This window comes from Liolophura sinensis, chromosome 1 (genome assembly GCF_032854445.1).
Source record: "Liolophura sinensis isolate JHLJ2023 chromosome 1, CUHK_Ljap_v2, whole genome shotgun sequence".
Lineage (NCBI taxonomy): Eukaryota > Metazoa > Mollusca > Polyplacophora > Chitonida > Chitonidae > Liolophura > Liolophura sinensis.
In genome coordinates this window covers 77486924-77511072 of record NC_088295.1, presented here as the reverse complement: position 1 = coordinate 77511072, position 24149 = coordinate 77486924, and the positions used below count along the sequence as shown (strand labels likewise).

The 24149-nt window shown below is 39.8% G+C and overlaps 2 protein-coding genes across 2 annotated transcripts; both read left to right on the top strand.

Moving 5' to 3' along the window:
* The first annotated feature begins 882 nt into the window (after positions 1 to 882).
* On the top strand, positions 883 to 14853 carry LOC135461567 (solute carrier family 23 member 1-like). Its single transcript, XM_064738724.1, has 11 exons — positions 883 to 989; positions 5226 to 5383; positions 5802 to 5890; positions 6541 to 6641; positions 8267 to 8448; positions 9284 to 9404; positions 9903 to 10053; positions 10585 to 10838; positions 12008 to 12281; positions 13053 to 13148; positions 14463 to 14853. The coding sequence occupies exons 1-11, from the start codon at positions 894 to 896 to the stop codon at positions 14696 to 14698; spliced, it is 1758 nt and encodes a 585-aa protein (XP_064594794.1). The 5' UTR covers positions 883 to 893; the 3' UTR covers positions 14699 to 14853.
* A 3353-nt stretch (positions 14854 to 18206) lies between these two features.
* LOC135461585 (uncharacterized) lies at positions 18207 to 23588 on the top strand. The gene is made up of 4 exons (XM_064738751.1): positions 18207 to 18353; positions 20166 to 20311; positions 20650 to 20727; positions 21945 to 23588. Exons 1-4 carry the CDS (start codon positions 18284 to 18286, stop codon positions 22074 to 22076), a joined length of 426 nt encoding a protein of 141 aa, XP_064594821.1. The 5' UTR covers positions 18207 to 18283; the 3' UTR covers positions 22077 to 23588.
* Positions 23589 to 24149: the final 561 nt, after the last annotated feature.

The following is a 24149-nucleotide window of genomic DNA, read 5'->3' as shown; positions in this document are numbered from 1 at the left end:
CAAGAAGTTAACGACTTTGACAAAGACATAGGAGAAAAACGTCTTTTTTTATTTCCACGTGGGTGGTTTGAAAGATTTGCTTCGATTAAGGTTGTACAGTATGTAAAAATATACCGTGTTTTTTGTACCTGAATCAATAATACAAAGGATTTGAATAGGTTCAAAACTTATTCATTTTGTTATGAATCATACTTGATTGTATACTGGCCTTTATCTTTTTATCCTTTTATCTTTTAATAATTCTGCCTATTTACCGTATAACCTAGCTTGTGACATGTTAAGTATTACCGTCATTCACTGCTACACATATCTTTGTTTGGCAACAGTAACTATTCTTTCACATGAATACCTGTATACGCCTAGAGGATGATGGATGGTTCAGTCATTGTATATGTTGCCGGTGTACTTTTTGTAAAACATGCTCTGTAGGCTGTTCCTAGATGCACTTTCCCCCTGAGGCTTTTTTTTTCTTGCAGCTGTGTATGTATGTGTACATGCAAAAAGGTACGGAGGGCACGTGGGACCATGTGACGTTTCGGAGGGGGCTGCGATATGAAGTGCCCGTATATAAAGCCATGCAAACATATCAACAAGCCACTGATAACAGGGAGTTCAGAAAGGCGGTTTAGGGTTAATTATTTTACATAGTTATATGTAACGGTATGGAAAATGCGGGCTACACCACGGACGACGAGGCCAGAAGGACTGGAAAACGACTAGCTGATGAATATGTGCTGAGGGATACAAGGATCAGTGTCGGGGAACAGACTGGGTCTATCGGAAAGACAGGAGAAGACAGCCTCTCGAAGCGACCACCTGATAAGGATGCGTTAGGGGATATAAGAGTCAGAGTCGGGGCACAGAATGGATCCATCGGAGATATGGGGGATAGCATGGCGAAGCGGCCAGCGGCTGGAAGTGAAACATCACTCGAGTATAAACTCACCGATATCCCTCCCGTACACCTCTGCTTCATCTTCGGGCTCCAGGTAAAAGTGTTTTATACGTCTGTCTTCAGCTTAAGGCTCCAGGTAAAAGTGTTTTACACACCTATGTTAATCTTTACGCTCTATGTAAAGGTGTTTCGTACACGTATTTTTTTTATCTTTAGGCTCCAAGTGAAAGTGTTTTATACACCTGTGTCAGTCTTTACGCTCCAGGCAAAAGTGTTCTATATACCTGACTTCATCTTCAGCCTCTAGATAAAAGATTTATACACCTGTGTTAATTCATCTTCGCGCTCCAGATAAAAGTGTTTTATACACCAATATTCATCTTTGGCTTCTAGGCGAAAGTGTTTTATACATCGGTGTTCATCTTCGAGCTCGTGGTGAATGTGTTTTATACACATGTCGTCATCTTCGGACTCTAGTTTTATGTACACAAATGCTCATATACGGACGCCAAATACACCGGTGTTCATTTATATGGGCTTTCGGTACAACTTTTTTATACACTTGTGTTCATATTTGGGCTCTCGGTAACAGTGTACTAAACACGTGTTTTCATCTTTAGGCCTCATGTAGAAGTGTTTAATTCACATACTTTTATGTTTGGGCTTCCGGTAAAAGTGTTTTATACACGTGTTTTTGTGTTTGGGTTTCAGGTAGAAGTGCTTTATTCGCCTGTCTTCATTTTACGTGATACACATTAGTTGTAATAAATTCGCACTGACACATTATTCTTTACATTGCATAACGCATCCTTAGGAGACTACACTCTAAATGTGTACCAAACTGTGTACCTACAGATGGTACACATGCACTTGGTTAACACTACAACGTACAAACGAACACGGGATGTGTACAAAGAAGTACATATTTGATTTTTGAGAGTACGACCCCAGATATAAATGACCTGAAACTTGAGGAAAAGAGGGATAAAATTACTAAAATTTAGAGTGTATATATACATTTCGGATTGGTCTTGTCAAGTCTATCGTTATTGTCGTCGTCGCCAAACTCCACCATTCTTTCCTCCGTATATTTTCCTGCTCATTTTCCCCCGTTCATGGTGGTTCAATGCAGTTTGTCAAGATCATCGTACACATCACAGAAAACTTTCCTGTAAAGCATGAGGAGAAGTATTCTTTGAGCTTAATCCGGGCACACTATAGACATGCGATACGTAAAGAGGGTGTTACTCCTGACAGATGAGTGTTAAGCCCGTGTTATATTTCTCATGTGTGCTTCAGGCTTTAAGTAGACCAATTCGTCATGTCATGGGCTAAATGGCTTATCGCCATGATACATACACAAGGTTATAGCATGCACCTGTTATAATCCACGCACAAAACCAAAGCAAGACCCCAGGATTAAAACTTCAGTGTGTTTTACGTCCAACTACTTGATTTTAATCTGAGGCAGGGCGATCTCCGTCACGGATTCCTGCCCGTATATACATAGGCACGACTGACCCAGTAAACGTATAAGCAATAAATTAAAATATTTTAAGCCACACTTTGTTGCATGTTTTAGAATAGACAAAGAATTAACTGTTGACTTTAAATGAGTGTATCTCTTTAAAATCCGTCGACAATGCGCTACGTTAAAACAAAATATCCTAGGTCCTTTATATGGGTTAATATATCAATTTATACACATAGTTATAATACTCAGATCAAATGGATATGCTCCATCATTCGGCTCGTGTTAAAAGTGGTCGAAACGCACAGAGTTGTAAATCCTCCTGATTATGCTTGAGGGCGTTTTGTTCCGGATTCTTTCAGTTCTTGTATGCTATATGATGCATTTCCCGTCACACAATCACACAGAATAACTTGACTTTACTACCCAAATACACGCGAGTTAAGAAGTAAATATTTTAAATATGACTGTCATAGAATGTGAATCAGGTATGGAATATACCATTGATTAGAATATTACTACAACTGTGTTTTCCCACAACAGTTATAACTACGTCATGGTCGTTATCTTTTGTACGGTAACGTCATAAATATGGGCAATTTGTTCACTTTTACTAAAGTCTTATATCCAGCTCATAACGGATGGTATATGAATAATAATTATTATTTTATATTATTGTGATCATTCCGCTGAAATTTGTTCTCAGACTCATGTTTAAGACCATCATACGCTCAGCCCATATACTGAAAATTTGATAAATTCTTATATATTATGCATTTTAAAACGATGAAATAGATTCATCATCGTGGCGCTAGAAAATTGTGAAATTAGTTTTACTGTGAAAGGAAAAAAGAACAAATATTTGAATGTAGGTCAAAAAAGTTTTCAATCACCCCATATGTAATGTTTTTACAATTTCAACTTCAAAACATAGTCAAGAACGTTGTTTTGGCACAAGAGTGATATAATACAACCATTTCTTAATGAAATCCTTTCAGGCTGTATCAGTTGAAGCACATGCAGCCAGGTGGGATGGGCTGTAATGATTACCAATCAGAATGGCCATTAGTGAACTACAGCCCTTGATCTTTCCTCTTACCGCTATGTACCCGTACATACCACGTGAAGGGTAGGAGTAGAACTATACAGAATAATTGAGTTTACCGACAGTACTTACCAGAAATTGCTTGTTAAATGGTGACCTAAACGCCTGAATGTCCACAGGAGTGTTGGCATCTGAAGGTCACATCGCCCGTTGAGCTGTCCCTGCTTGTTACATATGGGTGACATAACTACCTATATTCTAACCAGATATACATACATAAATCGTTTTACTTGTACAAATTTATCAGTCGCCTGCATTGTACAACAGTTGAAAAGGCACAGTTAAGTTTTGAGCTATGCAGCTGTGCATTCCAGATAGTATCATTCACGATCTTTTCAAAGGGAAATTTATCTAATTTTGTAGCCATAGGCGTGTAAACAATGCAGCATCACGCGTGTGTTGTATAATGCACAGTAGTCGAACTGCTCCGGACGTGTAAACTGGCGTATCTGACACGTATACTGATAAACTAATTCTCATGCGGACAAGTGCTATTCTCAAAACCGGAGGGTTTAGTCTTAGAAAATGACAAGGGATAGAGAGGAACGAGTTAGCTGGATGATGGAGTTACGGGCAGCGGGCGTAGAGACAAAAGATCAGCTTCTCTCTGAAGAGATTCCGGCCATCAGCAGAGAGAATGAGAACGGTACTTTCACATTTGATAAGGGTTTGCGCTTTTGGATTTATAGCTGTAAATAGAGTTGAAAAAAAATGCAACTAATTTATATATTTAAAATCTGTACTCATGTGACTTGTAGATTTCACTGAATTTGACGAATGACGTTTTCATCAGTTAAAGCTTATGAATCGAAATTGTGCATTCCGTACAAATTTGGATTTTACTGATCTTGTATTTTAGAGAAGGATTCATTGACGACCAGCTATCAGGAGTCACATAAACCGGCCATTTCCCCGCTGATTTATAAACTAGACGATGTACCTCATCCCTTCTTGTCATTTATATTTGGACTCCAGGTAAATCCTTCCGCGCATGAAATCATAACGCGTCATAAAGTTGCTACATGTTTGTATCCTTTTTGTTTCAACGACTTCCAGATGTATTGCTTTACTAAAAATAAGTTGCACAACCAGACAATTACTACGAGCCATTAAAACCGGCTTTCAGTAAACCACAAAATCCTTCATTTCTTGACAAAATATTGCACAGGCTAAGCGTTCATTTGGGCAACTGCTTGGTTACACGAGACGACTGGCGCGCAAGCAGGAGGCCTAAAACCCTGAGGTAAATTGACGAGAGGCCAGATTTCACGGGTGACGCGAGACTATGCATTTGCCAACTGTAACACTGTCGTTGCTGCTCTGGTCTTACGCTATGTATGCTGTCTTTTGTATAGTGTATGCCTGCGTAAACCAGAATTTTCTGAAGGATAAGCACCCCCGAGGGCTTGTCCCTTTTGCATTGTTATAATTATAGTTTAATTGTTATTTCACGTTCAATACCTTTTTTTTCAAAGGTCATTCACTGTGTAGAATGCACTGATTAGTCATCGATAGCATAGAATGCATTATGTCATCCACTGTGTTTAATCAACAGAGTAGAATTCATTGGTCATTCACAGAGTAGAATGCATGTTCATTCACAGGGTAGAAATGCATTGGTCATTCACAGGGTAGAGTGCATTGGTCATTCACAGGGTAGAGTGCATTGGTCATCCCCAGGGTAGCAGTGAGGCATAAATATTTTCTGACCTTGCACGGGCGCAGTTGTCACGGTCATTATGTTTGCGTTTCAGCAAGTGTTACTCAGTATAAGCTCTACCATCTCTATCCCGCTGGTGGTCAGTAGGTATGTGTGTGCTGACCACTTGGATCTGGTCACCGCCGAGATCATGGCCACATTCCTGTTCATGTGTGGAGTCTGCACCCTGCTTCAGGATCTTCTTGGCGTCAGGTCAGTCTACAGGAATCTTAACTTTACGGTCAAACCCAGGCTTTCACGGAGATGAATCTAACGTGCCACTTCGGGTAACCGCACTGTATACGCTGTTTCGCATCTCATTTTGACGTGGGGCTCACAGGACGATTTGACCTAACTGTCCTGATAAATTACGTCAATATATAGTATTGTAACCCACACATCGCCTGCACCGGTGAAAAAAGTGAATTAACTGAAGTTTTGTGAAAGTGACCTCAGCTGCGCGTAGTCTCAGAACTCCTAATACCATCCCTGTGTTAATGAATACAAATTAAAAGCAATTAAAAATATTTTGTAAGTATCATCAGTTAGGCAAATGAAAATAAATCAAAACACGAGAATAAAGGTATCTTCTACATCTTTTCTAATTTTTAATTTTTTTTTTGCAAAACAGGTTACCGATCCTTCAAGGCGGTTGTCATAAGTTCCTGCCCGCAATCGCAGCCTTGATGTCCCTTGACGTCTGGAAGTGTCCACCAAAAGGTGAGTTTTGTTTACTTGATTGGTGTCGCCTTATTTAAGAAATGGTTACTGATTACCAGAGTAAAGGGAGCCCATATTAAGCAATCGCCTTTCAAAACGTAGTTGGCAAGCTTCTTTACTTATAAACCCCTCAACCTATCCAGCCAGAGCTGGATTCGAGTCTGCGACGTCACTTGTCAGCTGGGAAGAGGGCTAAGCTTCACGCGACTGAGCCGGCGAGGGTCCGTATTGTAATCGTGGCACAGATACAGCATAATCTCATAAATAATCAAAAGCTGGCTGATTTCCCCCACCTGGGAAAAACAACACTGAGAACCCGACTTGAACATTGATGAGTTTATATGCCATCGATTGGGCTAGGGTACACATACAAGCGGGAAAAATTTCGTGTCCGGTAAAACACTTACCTCTGTCATCCTGGTGTAATGGATTTTTCACAGACGAAGGGACCGATAGGATAACGTGTAGGGATCTATCTCAGGGTAGTTAGTCAGGCACTTGGCAAGGCTGTCTCCACCTATAAACCTAGCTACCATATAATAGTAATAAAATGTTCGTAAGGACTGTGCAAAACAACAGATAAGAAAATAAGTAAATAAAATACAAAAGCGTGATTAATTACTGGCAATGGTGTCTAATATTTTCTCCAGAACTGATGAAATCCGTTTGGAATGGAACCGAAGCAGATGCAGTAGACTTGAACGTCACCTTGTACGACGACACAGAAGTTTGGCAAGCGAGGATGAGAGAGGTAGGTGTTTTACCTGACACGGAAGTTTGGTAGGCGAGGACGAGAGAGGTAAGTGTTTTACCTGACATGGGAGTTTGCAAAGCGAGGATGAGAGAACCAGTGTTTAACCTCAAAAGGGAAGTTTGGTTGGCGAGATGAGAGAGCTAAGTGTTTTACCTGACATGAAAGTTGGCAAAGCGAGGGTGAGAGAGTTAAGTTAAGTGAGAGCTTACAAGGAATTTTTGCAAGCGAGGATGAGAGAAATAAGTGTTTTACACGACATGGTAGTTTGCAAAGCGAGGATGAGAGAGGTAAGTGTTTAACCTCAGACGGAAGTTGCAAAGTGAGGATGAGAGAGTTAAGTGTTTAACCTCACACGGGAATGAGAGACGTAACTGTTTTAACCTGACATGGAAAGAATGACAGAGGTAAGTTTGACATGCAAGGATGAGAGATATAAGTGTTTTACCTGACACTCTGTCATAAGGTCGCTGTGCTCCTTGAGTCTGAAGACACAACAGTAGGAGCTCTAAAAGTGGAGCAGAGTCACTGAAATCGTACAACATGTCAGTTTCAGTGTATACACCATGTAAGAATAGACGGCCCGACGACATATGGCGCTGGTCTAATCAACAGCGATATGTTTATTTAACTGATGATAATTTGCCACGTGTTGTTTCCGTTATCGGATGTATACACCATGTAAGTATAGAGGGCCCGAAAACACATGGCGTGGCTAAATGTACTAGGAGGCATACAGTTCCACGAAGCAGTTTTGGACGCAACAGTTTGGACGCAACAGATCATTGAATCCTTACTTTTTTCTGGGTTTAAAATTGGGAACTATCATAAGTGTCATGTCAACGCAAATCTGTCACTGTCTGAACTTCTGATAAAGCGTAAACCATGCATTGTACCGGATTTTAAAAAATATGTTAAAACTGGATAACACAAGTATGAGTTATTTTAATTATGTTTTGCCCTTGATCATGTTGTTCTCTCGAAATCTTCATTAAGTTGTACTCGGTGAAGATTTTAAGACCTTTGTAATGTCATGCTTTCGAGAACTTTTTTATGTTATGCTCACAAGATCTTATGGATGTCTTTCTCTCAAGATTTGCACTAAGACATGTTCACGAAATTATTCTGCGTTTCTGTTGGTCAATAATCACGGCAATAATGTAAAATAAATGCATTTATAGTTGTGTTTATATATTACACATACTCTGTCACTTTTACGGCAGTATGAATTACGAGCTCAGTTATGACGTCAGCGATATTGATTTATTTATTTGATTGATGTTTTACGCCGTACTCAAGAATATCTCACTTATGCGATGGCGGCCTCAGCGATATTGACAGCATCTTCAAAACTGATGTTAGCAAAACATATTAACTATAGAACTCTAATGTACGTGGCTAATGTTATGATGTTCGTTGCGAAAGGTTCGCAAAACAGGACTTTATATAAAAATGTTCTCAATATCAATTCTCTTCTACGATTTTAAAAACTGCGGAGTATGGCTTAAAATACTCACCATAAAAACCAACACCATCATGATATTTATATTTATTAAGAATATATATTTGTTACTGTCATTGTTTAGCAATCATAACCTCATGATAAAAGTAGTTATGTTGCTCAGATTCAGGGAGGGATTATGCTGGCCTCACTCGTGCAAGTCGCCATTGGTTGCACAGGCATCCTGGGATTTCTGCTGAACTATTTGGGACCATTGACTATCATTCCCTGCATCACCCTTGTTGGCCTGTCATTGGTGAACGTCGCCCTGAACTTCTGCGCAAGTCAATTGGGTATAGCTGCTCTGTAAGTATATAGGGTCCTTCATGCATTCTGATGTATAATGTTTAAAGCAAAACGTTTTCAAAAGAGAAGCTGAAGGATACCGCCGTGATGAATTACAGATGAAAATTTTACTACGAGAGATCTTTTTTTGTGAAGAACAGTCACAGGAAGTTTCATTTTTCTGTACACCTGTGTTAAAACTTTTTTACCTGTACGGGCACAGACCTTTCCAACTTTGCATGAGCATACTAAACATTAAGGCCAAGAAGCATACGCATGGTTCTGGACTGTTTCTTTCTATAACATGTACAATTTTGTTATTTATCAGTCATTCCACTGGCAGCTTTATCTGTCCAGTGTGGGAAAAATTTGCTCTATTCGGAGTTTTACACAAAGACTCATTTATAAGTATTCAGAGTATCAATGCAATACAAAAAAAATGTGCTTCGTGACTCGCATGAATGTTAATACCGATCATTAAACAGTACATGAACCAAGGCGACAAGCATGCGTACTTACGGTCGTACCTGTATGACGTCACGGGAAGTCAATACAACAACCGACGTAAACGGGCCTATAGAGTCCACTCAATCAGTGGCCATATAATTTATTCACATCATCGTGTCCCTGTGCATGATAATGCATGTTTGTGCTAAGGCATACATGTAGATAGATGCTAATATATACATATGTTCAGTATTAGTAATGTGTATTTTATATTCTAGGCAGCTACACAGATGCTTATGCAATTGTATTGTAACAGTGAAACAAGCTTAATACGTGCACAATTAAGGTGCGTGGTACAAACAGTTTGATGCATGACCAAAGATAAAGAGTTGTTTTGTTTTCTCCACAGGACGGTATGCCTGATTTTCGTCTTCTCTCTGTATCTGGGTAATATTAAACCTCCTCTACCGGCCTGGAGTAGAAAAGAAGGCCTCCATATCATTAACTATCCAGTTTTTAAACTATTTTCGGTAAGTATTGCTGCGGGCTTTTGCTGAGCATCTGGCAAGCCAGATAGCTTAGGACAGAAAGCAAGGTTGATATATGAGAGTTAGTACCTCAGCTGTTTAGCACAAAATATTTTACACGCTGGCCTTCACTCCATACAATACACAGAGAAGTGAGTACTCTTCACCCCAGTCATTAAATATTTTTCATTGGTGCTTTAACGCCGTAATCAAAATATATCATTTATATGATGGCGTATATTACTATCCAAATATGACCAATTTAGTAAACATTTGCATGTATAGATCGGTTACCAGAGGCATGCATTGTCCTCCCAATTTACTCCAACCAAGCCTGGACAACCTCGAATTTGGGAATTACGCATGTATGTCAGAAAATACATATTAAGATAATAAAGTTATTAACTTGTGCTGTTTAATATGAAAATACTTTATTGGAACTTTGCCAAATCAGGTCAATGAATTAGGAATTGTGGTTGTGTTGTTTGCGTACACTGGCAGGTTATCCTGACTGTGATCATTGCATGGGGATTATGTGCGATACTCACCTCCTATGATGTATTCTTACCCACGGGGCCCGAGAAGATGGCACGCACAGATGCCAAGCAACACGTGCTACAACAGTCTCGATGGTTCTTTTTCCCATATCCTGGCAAGTGTCTCATGAACAATAAAAATAAAAGTTATAGCGCTAAAGGAAGCAACTCCCTTCAAAACATAAACAAAAATAATAGGGGCTTCCCCAGACAGCTTACAGTTCTTGGATTGAATATTAAGATGTAGTAAACTTTTTTTTAGCCCTGTGATGCATTCCCTAAGATTCAAGGTACAAGCTTAAAGGCTGTCACCATTCTGAAATTTCCCTTTCACTGGTGAAGAGAGAGAGAGAGCGCGCGAAATTGCCGCTTGGCGAGGAAACATAGGGAAGTATTTCCCTAGTAATTGACAATAATTATATCCGTAATTTATACGCCTCAGTACTGATTAAACACTTGTTTGAGTATAACTATTCACTGGTGAGTAATTCTTGGTGACCACATAAGAGTCGTGTAGTTTGTTTTGTTATTACGTTAACCAATAATTACATAGTCTTTCTACCTTATACATGCGCGAGAATTTGTTTACCTGTTATACGTCGCCTTAAATCAGAAATTCTCATGTGTTATAATGTTTATTTGTGTAGGCCAATGGGGAATGCCAACCATCAGCTCGGCGAGCTTTGCTGCGATGTTGGCAGCGACCATAACCTCCATCATTGAATCCGTTGGAGATTACTACGCATGCGCGCGAATAAGTGACGTTCCCCCGCCACCGGCGCATGCTGTGAACAGAGGGATTTTCATTGAGGGTGTAGGAAGCTTACTCTCTGGAGCGGTGGGGTCCGGGGGTGCTACAACCTCTTACAGCCAGAACGTGGGGGCTATAGGATTCACTAGGGTATCACCATCTTTCTTTTATGAATGTTCAAGTTAGAGGAAAAAAATTTCTTTATAACTCATATATAATGATGTATAATGAAGAGCCAGTTAAGGACAAACATGAAATAGTATAAATGCTCATACTTGATAATACCCGTAGGTCAGATTATTTGCACTTTCCATTTTTTTTCCTGTCTAAAGGGTACATTCGTTTTGACCAGTGCATTGTAATGGTTCACGACTCAGGTATGGGCTACCTGTGGAAGGCCACAGTGGGCTGAGATACTCAAACACAGATGTTCCCTGGATAAGTCCACATGCTGGTCGTCTTGGACAAAAGAGATCCACCGGTAAAACATCGAGATAAGGCCTTAATGTTTCGGGGCCGTAATATTGGTCAGAAAGATGTCATGTTTGGTTAAGGGGGCAGAGCTGGAAAGATACGACGTATTTACATGTTGAATGTGGAATTGGCAGCCGTCCAGGCTGTCGGCTCGACCGGCAACAGTTTTATTAATCACCATGTAAATACTTTGTATCCTCCTTAACCAACCGTGATAATGATCTTATTGTCGTTTATTGCGACGGATTTACTTCTCGATGCTGAAATAAAGTCATCAAAAAAGTGTGACAGGTCGGTAAGGGCCAAGAATGTCATCTTGGCCTTTGGTTAAAGTTGTTGTTGGAACAGGCGAGGGTAGATCATGGAATTGGCGAGTTAGGGATGTCGACAGGGAGGTGAAAGTCAGCGCTGGCAGTGTCCCGACATAGAAACTTAACGGCTGGCCAAGCAGGCGGACCCAAGTCAAGAGAGGCAGAATACTATATTCTCAAAATTACCAACAAGTTTATAGAATGCTAATCATGAAACACTTTTGTGCCCGATTATCTGTACTAACAACATAACAGCAATTTTTGATACTTATCAGAGGGTAAAATTTCGCGCGCCCCCAATGGTAACGATCGCAATCCATATCGAGTGTGCCGAAACGAGGCTTTGTCTTATCTGCTGGATAGGACACACGATACTGCTCGGAGGGTATAATCGACCAATCAGTAAGCAGAGAGGAATACCATAAAAACACAGCCGTGACATGCGCTTAAAATTGCTGTCTTACATTTATTATGCTAGGTATGACCAGTCTTAATAATCATTAATCGAGTATTACTAATTTCTCTCACACACAGGTAGCAAGCCGTGCTGTGTTCGTGACAGCCGGCCTGATCTTCCTGGTGTCAGGGGTCCTGGGTAAGCTGGGGGCCTTTCTCACCATGATCCCGGATCCCGTGCTTGGCGGGGTCCTCCTCGTGGGCTTTGGACTAGTCACTTCCGTCGGGTTGTCCAACATGCAGTTTGTGAACATGACGTCATCTCGAAACCTCACCATCATTGGCTCTGCCATGCTGATTGGTTTGATGGTGCCAGAGTATCTCCACAAGTACCCGGATGTTATCAACACAGGTACTAAAATTGTTTCTTGATGAACTGATATTTGGCATAGTGATCTCATATTGGATTATAGTATGTTCATATATAAAAAAATAAAAAATAAAAAAAAACTGCAGAGGGTAAAACCAGAGCGGCAACGGCCGTGTGACAGTTGGCAAATGGTCACACATAACCTCTTAAATCCGACCAGATTTTACCTCACATTGGATTTTACTATAACTGCTCATTTATGTGTATTAGTGGTGTTTTATGCCGTACTCAAGAATATTTTACTTACACGAAGGCGGCCAGCATTATGGTGAGAGGAAACCTGGTAGAATTCTAGGGTAACTCACGACCATCTGCAGGTTGCTGCAAGACCTTCCCACATACGACCGGCGAGGAAGCCAGCATGAATTGGACACACCTCATTGGTGTGAGGATTCATTATATTTTGCTATCTGGCTGACCACCCGGTCGCTGTAACTGTTCGTGTAAATGCTGAAAAAGTACAAAGTTACATGACCACAAATACCATGGTTTAAGCACAATTAGTTTAAAAAAATGTTGACTGCAATTAATGAAAATAACAAATAAATCTAGTGAACGGGTCTGGTCGAAAATGACATTGTGTTTTTCAACATTTTTTCTTAACCCTGTGTGAATGCAACATGAGGTGCATGTGAATGCCGACATGCGGCAGTAGGTGTGGGGAAAACATTTATAATTTAGTGGGTTGCAGTTGTGTTTTGGACATTGTTGAAATCTCTTTAAACTTACTGTTTCTTCTGTTGACATTTGCAGGTAACTCGGAATTTGATCAGGCTATAAAGGTGTTACTGTCCACCTCGATGTTTGTGGGGGGAGCTTTGGGGTTTATACTGGACAACACAGTACCAGGTAACGCACCTGACATTTGTTGATTACATAATAACATCACACACAGCACAGCTATATACAATCGCCACAACTGTTATTATCCAATATCCAATCTTCACGGAGTGTACAAATACCACCTCTATTCGGATACATCGCCATAATGCTCGATCGTATAAGTGAAATATTCTTCAATATGGTGTCGTAAAATGCCAGTCAAATAAATAAACTGTTATCAGCTCGAGCTCACCCTTTTAGGACAGACAGTCTATAAATACTAATGAATTGTGCAGCCAACCACATTATAGAACATCCCATTTGATAAATGCGATACAGCCTATAAATGCGACATTAAATAGTTTTGGACATTTACGGTCGTATATCTCCACTGACTGCTTGTGATGCGGAAAAATGTCATGCTCCAAAAACGCAGATGATGGGCCGTCTGTGATTGGTATAACGGTACTTATTCCCAGAGGGTGAGATATATACTAAAAGCGCATTACAAAATTACACAATGATGTTTTCAATCTTCCACATCTCATTCCACATTATTTGTTTCAAAATGAAAAATCATTTAAAAGTCTTTGTAAATATTTGTATATAAAATTACTAAATAAAAATCTCAATTTTCATTCAGATGTTGTATGGATTTTGTCTCTATCAAACGGGATTTTTTTTTAATATTGAAGAGTTTGTGTAAACGTATTTGCTTGTTTCTGAATTTTGCAAAGTTTGGCTTGCTAGAAATAGTCGTTTGTTTACGATTCCCATGTCTGCCACATATGTCAATAAAGCGTTCCCCCGCCTCAATGGGTGGCCGTGCCCCTCATAAATGAGATGTCACGCTGATGTCCTGCTAGTGGTGGGTGGTTGTATCCGGGGACCCTAGATTCCCCCGCCTCAATCGGTGGCCTTGCCCCTCATAAATGAGTTGACATGCTGATGTCCTTCTGGTGGTGGATGGTTGCATCCGGGCACCCTAGATTTCCCCGCCTCATTTGGTGGCCATGCCCCTCATAAATGAGGTGACATGCTGATGTCCTGCTGGTGGTGGGGGGTTGTATCAGGGCACCCTAGATTCCCACGCCTCAGTCGGTGGCATGCTGGCATGAAACACAATTCCGAAAAACACTGAAGCAAAGAAATAAGTGTGTTTGTAATTTACACGTAGTGAAGTTACGCTGTAAACCCGACAGCTGTCATACATATGGAAATTACTTAAATCTACATGGCGAGGGAAAAAAAGCAAGTCATTTAAACAAACAAACAAACAAATACATAAATAAATAAATAAATAAATAAATAAATAAATAAAAGTGTGTTTGTATTTTGCAGGTAGTGATGAGGAACGGGGCATCTTGAAGTGGCGAGCTCAGGTGGAGCTCACGTGTGAGGACGATACCGGCACTCCCACGGACATTAGTACCTATGATTTACCTCTCATAATGCCATGTCTTAAGAAGCTCGCCTGTTCTCGTTACATTCCGTGTCTCCCCGGATTCAATGTCCGGCCGCCAAAGATACCGTCCGCCTACTGCCGGAAAAAACGGAAGGCTAATATTAACCCTTAGACGATTTTCGAACGTATCAGACACAATTGCATATAAATAAATTGCAAGCTATATTTTTATCAGTTTGTAAAACAATGCATTTCATATTTTTATACTCGACTCAGATAACCGAAGAAGCTACAATCATGTTGTAATGTATTTCACGGCGACTTACAATGTACACACCTGTTCAGCTGTAAAGACAATAAAGATTGCATTTGAACTTAACAAGTAGGTGTGCGTTCTGTGTTTGAACTGATATGTTCTGTGTTAGGACTGAATACGTTGGTGCGAACTCTACGGTTGAAATGAATGGGTGCCTGTCAGCTCTGTGTTTGAATTGTAATGGTTTGTGTTTGAACTGGACTAGTTGATGGGAGTTCTATGTTTAAACTCAACTGGTTGATGTAAGTGTTACATTTGGACTTAAATATTCTACGTGTGAACCGTTTGGTGTAAGTTCTGTCTTTGAAGTGGACTGTTTGGTCTATGTTCTGTATTTGGAATGGACTGGTTTGTGAAAGTTCTGTCTTTGAAGTGGACTGGTTGGTGTGAGTTCTGTCTTTGAAGTGGACTGGTTGGTGTGAGTTCTGTATTGGAAGTGGACTGGTTGGTGTGAGTTCTATGTTTGAAGTGGACTGGTTGGTGTGAGTCCTGCGTTTCAAGTGGACTGGTTGGTTTGAGTTCTGTTTTTGAAGTAGACTGGTTGGTGTAAGTTCTGTGTTTGATGTGGACTGGTTGGTGTGAGTTCTGTATTAGAAGTGGACTGGTTGGTGTGAGTTCTGTCTTTGAAGTGGACTGGTTGGTGTGAGTTCTGTATTAGAAGTGGACTGGTTGGTGTGAGTTCTATGTTTGAAGTGGACTGGTTGGTGTGTGTCCTGTGTTTCAAGTGGACTGGTTGGTTTGAGTTCTGTGTTTGAAGTAGACTGGTTGGTGTAAGTTCTGTGTTTGATGTGGACTGGTTTGTGTGAGTTCTGTGTTTGAAGTGGGCTGGTTGGTGTGAGTTCTGTGTGTTTGAAGTAGGCTGGTTGGTATATGTTCTGTCTTTGAAGTGGGCTGGTTGGTGTAAGTTCAGTGTGTTTGAAGTGGACTGGTTGGTGTGAGTTCTGTGTTTGAAGTGGACTGGTTGGTGTAAGTTCTGTGTTTGCAGTGGACTGGTTGGTGTGAGTTCTGTGTGTTTGAAGTGGACTGGTTGGTGTAAGTTCTGTGTTTGAAGTGGACTGGTTGGTGTAAGTTCTGTGAAATAGACTGGTTGGTGTAAGTTCTGTGAAATAGACTGGTTGGTGTAAGTTCTGTGAAATGGACTGGTTGGTGTAAGTTCTGTGAAATGGACTGCTTGGTGTAAGTTATGTGAAATGTACTGGCTGGTGTAAGTTCTGTGAAATGGACTGGTTGGTGTAAGTTTTGTGGAATGGACTGGTTGGTGTAAGTTCTGTGAAATAGACTGGTTGGTGCAAGTTCTGTGGAATGGACTGGTTGGGTGTAAGTTCTGTGAAATGGACTGGTTGGTGTAAGTTCTGTGAAATGGACTGGTTGGTGTGAGATCTGCAAATTTAAACTAATCTAGTTCATGTGAGTTCTAGCCGTGTTTGAACTGAACTGGATAGTGAGAGTTGTGTGATTGAACTGAACTGGATAGTGCCAGTTCTGTGATTGAACTGAACTGGATAGTGTGAGTTCTGTGTTTGAACTGAACTGGATAGTGCGAGTTCTGTGTTTGAACTGAACTGGATAGTGCGAGTTCTGTGTTTGAACTGAACTGGATAGTGCGAGTTCTGTGTTTGAACTGAACTGGATAGTGCGAGTTCTGTGTTTGAACTGAACTGGATACTGCGAGTTCTATGTTTGAACTGAACTGGATAGTGTGAGTTCTGTGATTGAACTGAACTGGATAGTGCAAGTTCTGTGTTTGAACTGAACTGGATAGTGCGAGTTCTGTGTTTGAACTGAACTGGATAGTGTGAGTTCTGTGTTTGAACTGAACTGGATAGTGTGAGTTCTATGTTTGAACTGAACTGGATAGTGCGAGTTCTGTGTTTGAACTGAACTGGATAGTGCGAGTTCTGTGATTGAACTGAACTGGATAGTGTGAGTTCTATGTTTGAACTGAACTGGATAGTGCGAGTTCTGTGTTTGAACTGAACTGGATAGTGCGAGTTCTGTGTTTGAACTGAACTGGATAGTGCGAGTTCTGTGTTTGAACTGAACTGGATAGTGCGAGTTCTGTGTTTGAACTGAACTGGATAGTGTGAGTTCTGTGATTGAACTGAACTGGATAGTGCAAGTTCTGTGTTTGAACTGAAGTGGATAGTGTGAGTTCTGTGTTTGAACTGAACTGGATAGTGTGAGTTCTATGTTTGAACTGAACTGGATGGCGCTAGTTCTGTGTTTGAATTTAATTGGTTAGTGTGAACTTAATTCTGTGTTGAACTGAATTTGCTGGTATGAATTCTATCTTTGAACTGAACTGGTTTTACTGTTTGGAGTGAACTGATTGATTTCAGTACAACTGGTGAAGTTCTTATCTGATTAGCCTTAGCTTATTATATGGCGAAGTTTCCGGTGTTTACTTTCTAATGAAACATCCAATTTCTTTGGTACACACCGGTACGTTAAATGCATTTTGTTTGCACATGTGTGCAAATCATTATAATATGTATAAAAGCAGAACTTTACATATTTACATAACAGAAAAATTCTTATGCGCATAAGGCCCTTGTATGTATAATTAGAAAATAATTAACAAAACAGCTTGGGCTCGCTGCGACTATCAGCTTGATCCGTGGGATACATGTTCGAATCCAGCTCTCGCTATTTCCGCTTGGGTTTTGTGATCAGGAGGGTTTGTCAGTTATGGTGGTAGTGGTTTACTCTGGGCATGCCGCTGTGTTATCCATGCAATAAAACTGACAGACCTCATACAAGTGAAAACTTCTTGGGACCAAGTCAACCACAACGGCCATACAAGGCAACTGACACATATAAACAAATATTTATGCGTACGGTATGTCCAAAAGTTTTCGTTTGCTTGTAGGCCTACAAACATGGAACACTTTAATTTCTATACTTTTATTCGTGCATAAAATAATTGCACTACAGGCCCTGTAAGTGCGTAAGTATATACAAAAGGATTTTACACATGACGTTTATAACAGTTTTTAATTTTACATTGCACATATGTACATAATCAGAGAATAAATTACACCAAAACGTCTTGCTATATTGTAAGTTTACCGGCTCATTGGGATGTTCCTGGAGGAAACCATTGAACTCGTAACTAGCCTTGAATCCTCTCATAACTTTAGCCCTACTGGATTTCCTCCAACCCTCAAACCGTAGTCGTGTATGTTAATAACTCTTGAGAAGGGCTTTAAGCTGCAAACATAGTAAATAACTGATTATGCTGTTAAAAGAAATATGGGGAGAGACATTAAATCCGTCAGTGTCACTGAATCCGTGTTCGTGTTCTAATCAATTCCATTTTTTGTATTGCCCTTTAGAACTCTTTCGTGCAGAAGGTAAAAATTCTGTGCAATGTGGCGGTTTGGTTTAAAATGCCTCTGAACAGCACTAAATGTAAAATGTAAATGAAAAAATAGTTTCAAGATGGTCAGAACAAAGCAGGCCGCCAACAGGAACAACAACAATCCTAAACACAAGTCCAAACATGTTCCAGGTTAGTATATACAGACCTGTGCGGTACTGCCTGTTAATATTCTTGCTGATAACGGCTGTTGGCTGTTGTTGTTGTGTCGAATGTTAGTGTTGGAAAGTTGGAGCACACGTTATCCATGTGGCCAGTGTAAAGACTGGGTTGGTGTCACGTGGTAGAGTGACAATTCATCGAATAATCTCCTTTTCACAATGAACATCTTAGGAATGGGTCAGCGACCAAGAAAAGCATCAACCTGGTCTTTACAACTCGGCAAACCCCAAGCACTCACTCACTCACTCTTTACAACTCGGCGCCTTTACAATGCTTAATATCCTAGAGCATCTTAGGCCGGTTTCATGAAGCAGATTTCGTGTTATGTAGCCCTTAATTTACCTGGCTAAGTGAGCTTCATGAAACCGGACCTGGGCTGATAAATTCCCGAACTGTCGATCATCCCATAGATAAATATCCATCCATATTTCATCAACTTTTCCGCTCGCTTGAACTTCACACAAATGGCCGCCTATCATATACTCCATTCGGGTTCCTGGGCCACACATTCCCACTGTTGTTGTCATGAGGCCCAGCAACCTGGATAATCACCATATTCAGCATCGTTACAGACAGAAGACAGCCACCATTTCAGGAACTTGGAATCAACGGACAGGTTGAGCTTGATGAAATGTGGATGGATATTTACTGTGGGGTGATCAACAGTTTAGGATTTTTATCAACCAGGTGGTCAGGGAGCCTAAGCACTGTAAAGGAGTAAATTCCATAGGCCAGGGAGGTTAGTAATCAATTGTTTTCTGAAATTTCACAAAACTTCCTTCAGGTATGTCAGGCTTGAATGTTAGCAATCCTTGATTATGCAAGCGCCATCCAAACATATAGATATCAAACATTGGCGTTCAAGGCAAATTGCAAATTGTACATCTAGGCTACCTAGCTTGTAAGGTTTCTGTTCATATGCCACTCTGAATTTAGCCCAAGATGACGATGTTTGCCTATTTATGTTTGGACCGAGTTGGACAGTTCATTTCAACTTCCCCGACTGTCCGATTGATTAAAATCTGAGCTGTCGATCATCCCATAGGTAATTCAAAGTTTATTATGTATAATTTACATGAATTTTGTTGTAAGTGCACATGAACACGATGATCATGTACTGGTATATTATAACTATCATGATGTTAAGCTACAGCTGTATACACTCTTTTTTCTGTGTATGCTTAATCAGCCACTTATCTTGTATTGGTTCATCAGTGGCTTTGGGGAATCAGGCCCAGATGAAAAAGGCCTCTGTCCCTTAGTGGTCATTGTGTGAGCGCAGCAAAATGACCCTGGAGCCTCTCGCCATTGCGGTCAATTTGAGTCCAGATCATGCTGACTTCCTCTCCGGTTGCATGTGGGAAGGTTTGCAGTAACCTGCGAATGGTTGTGGGCAGTTTCCTCCCACATACAGCCATCTGGCTGCATGTAGAAGTGAAATATTCATGTACAATCAAATGTATAAGTAAATAGTTTTTAACCACAGATATATAAGTAAATAGTTCTTAACTACAGAGCTGTATGCTGTAGTTGGTGAAATAAGCCAAAAAGCAACCATTACAGTGAGTTTATATTTATTACAGTGATTTTATAAAACACTTATTAAGACTGACAGAGATGGATATCTTTGGGCCTTGGGACGGTATACATGTAGTTTGTTAGATATTGTCAGATGGTTTACTGTCAGACACCACACAACTGTTGTATTAACTGCTGATTAATTCGGACTGTTGTTAATGAGGAGGGAATAATTTTATGCTTTTGTTGTTTGACTTATGTAAGGCAAAAGTCTTGCAAAACCAGGGCCTTCCAAATCCAGTCCTTCCAGACAGCACAGGTTTAGACCAGGAACCAGAGCACTTATGGAAATACGGCATTACCAGAAAACTACAAATTTATTATTAAGAAAATTGCCATTTGCAAGAGTTGTAAGTTGTTGATTTTTTTTGTGCTAAATTTATAATTTACTTCTTAACTGTTTGATTTTGATTTAGATTAGATGTTTGACACCATATACCAGATACCTGGTTGCGATATCATATCTAGAATTTGTGTTTTGATTTATTATAATAAATGTAGGGGTAAAATATTGTTCAGCTAGACCACTAATTACTGATTATGAAACAAAATTTATTTATTATTTTTTTTTGTATCATTTATTTTTTTTCTTTGATCATAATTATTCTTTCTGCAAGTGTATCATTTTTATTAAACTATATGTGAATGTTTTATAACTCTTTGTCAAGGTTGGAAAGTTTTGTTACAGGTTCGGGAGATAGCAGAATATTTTTATGTAGGTGAACCACTGAGGTGGCAAGCAATGGCTATACTGGCATTACAAGAGGTAAGTGAAGAGATGTGACTTTAATAGTGCCTTTTTTATAATTACACTGGATTTTTTGTAGATGACTTATCACTGGCTATCATGTTACCAAAGAGTAATATGAATACTTAGTTGAAAAATTTCTTTCATTACTCACTGATACTGAGATCTTGGTTGTCCATACGTAAAGTTGTGTTATTGTGATTTTGTTTACTGGACTAATTGCAGGTGTTTGTCAGCCTCTGTCATGGTTTGTCTTTATTAGATCGTTTTCATTTCCAAGCAGGCAATACCTGTGTTTTTGCTCAATCAAAAGGGGAAGTTTTCTCTTAGTATTTGTCTGTTGTCATATTGTGATTGTCTCCCTTGTGTTGTGAGAATTCATTTTCCAAGTATACAAAACATGAGCTAGGATATAACATCGTCCAAAGTGGTCTATGAAATTTACTGAGAAAACTTCAGGGGCACGGGTGTGTGGGGTGGGGTGGGGTGGTGTGGGGTTGTGTTCAGAGTACAACTGGGGTATGCAGAGAGGACTCCCAACTGCAGAAATAGAGTCTGTGGAACAATACTTGATATCAGCTCTTATTAAACTGTTACACATTATCAGAAGGTTACGATATTCTTGACAGGCATTCTTGGTTTAATTAAATTGTATAGTTGAATGTTCAGATCCAGGAACTGCTAATTTGTCTGCAGCTTCATACCAGGAAGTTGGTAGAGCGTAAGCTTCTGGAGGTGGTAGATCCAGGGTCATTCCTGGGTCGGGTCACACCTAGTTGTAACTTCCTCTCTTTAAACCTGGCTGACATAGGAGTGATTTAGTATTAAGCTATAAACATCCACAAAGAGCACAAGTTAGGACATGGTCACAGGACCTTGTTTCCAATACACCCAGCCATACTAGTATTCTGTATGTGTACTGTGCGTATATAGAAAGGCAAGGTCAGAAACAAACTTTTTAACGATTTCAGAAATAAAGCATTTCTCTGCTAGTTTTACACTCATCTGCACTTTCTGGTGTCATGTAAGTCTCATGCTGCCAATAGTTTGTCTGCAAATGCACATAATCCATAAAAACCTCAGAACATGGCTTAGTGCTTGATCAGGACGCAGTGCCAGTGTCTTGTAGTATTTTTGAATTTTTAATAAAATACTAAATACATGTACACTGTCTTTACATTTTATTAATATAAACTGACCCGCTTCTCAACGTGCATACATTCCTATTTCCACAGGCATCCGAAGCTTTTCTCGTCCACCTGTTTGAGGACTCCAATCTGTGCGCGATTCACGCCAAAAGAGTGACTCTGATGCAGAAAGACATTCAGCTTGCCAGAAGAATACGAGGACGAAATAGGGACTGGTGAAACTTGATGGATCCATGTTATTATTAGTTGGGTATCAGTTCACCTGACTAGTTTTAAGCTGTATCTCTTACCTAGTTTTTACGTCACCATACATTTGAATATGAATATGAGGCTCTGAACATATTTTATGATTTTTTTTTACCTGAAATCCTCAGATGTCTCTACATTTCTTTTATGTTTGTTAAGTGCTTCATGCTTTCCATGGTCACTCTTGATTTTGTATCCGGAAAATATTTTGCCATCTATGCACACTACAGTGCAATGTCATTATGAGTTTTAACTTTTGATTAATTGGACATCTAGGACAAAATTTTTGGCATTTTCTGTAAGTGGTGGATATCAGAAGGCTGGCAGCTTGATTTCTTTCATTGCAACCTGTGTGGCCTGAATCTTGAAATAGAGTTAATCAAATATCAGACCAAACTGATCTGAGGTCTGTTTCATCCTTCCCAGCTTTGCTTTCAGGAATACAGATCTGTACTCTTCCATTCACTAACCTGGAACTCAATCTTTTCCAGTGTGCTATCCTCAATATGCAAAGCTGTACGCTACAAAAAACAAACTTCATGTTACATTGTTATTGGTGATTAATAAAGACTATAACATCAAAGTAAGCATGAGTGGGACTGGTGCATTGACAGCCAATAAAATCATTGAAAAGGGTGATGGACAAAGTGTTTGGGAGTCTTTTAATATTGTTTTGATCATGAATGGAGAAAACTACAAGCGACTGGTAAAAAGATGATTATCTTAATTTTGGGAAGAGTCAACCTTAGCAACATGTGATTGGAAAATGGTGGTTTGCGACGTTCACATGCTGTTTGACTTAATGCCATGGTTACATCGGTTATATTTGTGGTATTTGCAAAGCTATAGTATTTATTATTCAGAGATACTGAGGTGATATGAAGTCACGAGGACTTGAATTACAAGGGAAACCAGTTTGTTTGGAGTACAGTACAAAGTGCTGAGTTCCAGGGGCTGATTCCACAGATCCATTTCTGACTTGTCAAAATTTAAAACCTCTTTACAATGCTTAGTTTTTGGTGCTGGAAGTAGAAATGTGGACGCTTTTGTCTTTAGCTAATACTGATGAGGTGCACAAAATTTTAATTTCTTAAGCGGACAGTTAAGCTTTATGATTCTATTTCAATTTTTGACTTAAGTCAGAAATGGCTTTGTGGAATGGGCCCTAGGTTAGTGAATGTGACAGTGCAGAGCGGTTATTGTGGAAGCTAAGCTATTAACATGGCCAGCCAATCTCCAAGCTAATCAAACCTTACTCTAAACATTACTTGCTCAAAAGTTTTTTGTTCATTTTTAACAAGTTTTATTCAGTAACAGTGACAGCGTGAAATATTATCTGCCAAGAACAACACTGTTGGTGTACAATATTGAACATGTTATGTAGTAAATAGTACAGTATTATTCATGTTGTGTGTTTTATTTTAGTATTCCTGTTTAATACTTGTAAATTTTTAGACTTTTATAATAAAGACTGAATTAATGATAGCAGAGAGTTAATCTGATATTTGAATCAAACTATTTAATCTGAAATGTTTATGATATGTCCAGCTTAATCAGTCTTTAAACCAACTTTTTAACTGCAAACAATTTACACCTAATATTTCACCTAATATGTTACACCTAAATATACCTAACAACTGAAGCAGCTTTGTGTCGGAGTAATCTCCCTTGTGTATAACTGTGCCCTGAGTCGGTTCTTCCGATGTATTTATTATTTGATTGGTGTTTTACGCCGTACTCAAGAATATTTCACTTATACGACGGCGGCGAGCATTATGGTGGGTGGAAACCGGGCAGAGCCCGGGGGAAACACACAACCATCCGCAGGTTTCTGGCAAACCTTCCCACGTACGGCCGGAGAGGAAGCCAGCATGAGCTGGACTTGAACTCACAGCGACCGCATTGGTGAGAGATTCTTGGGTCATTACGCTGCGCTAGCGCGCTAACCAACTGAGCCACGGAGGCCCCACGGTTCTTCCAATGACCACACTCCCCCCTGCTATGGTGGTAACTTGGTGAGATACTGAGATAGAAACAAAAGTTCAC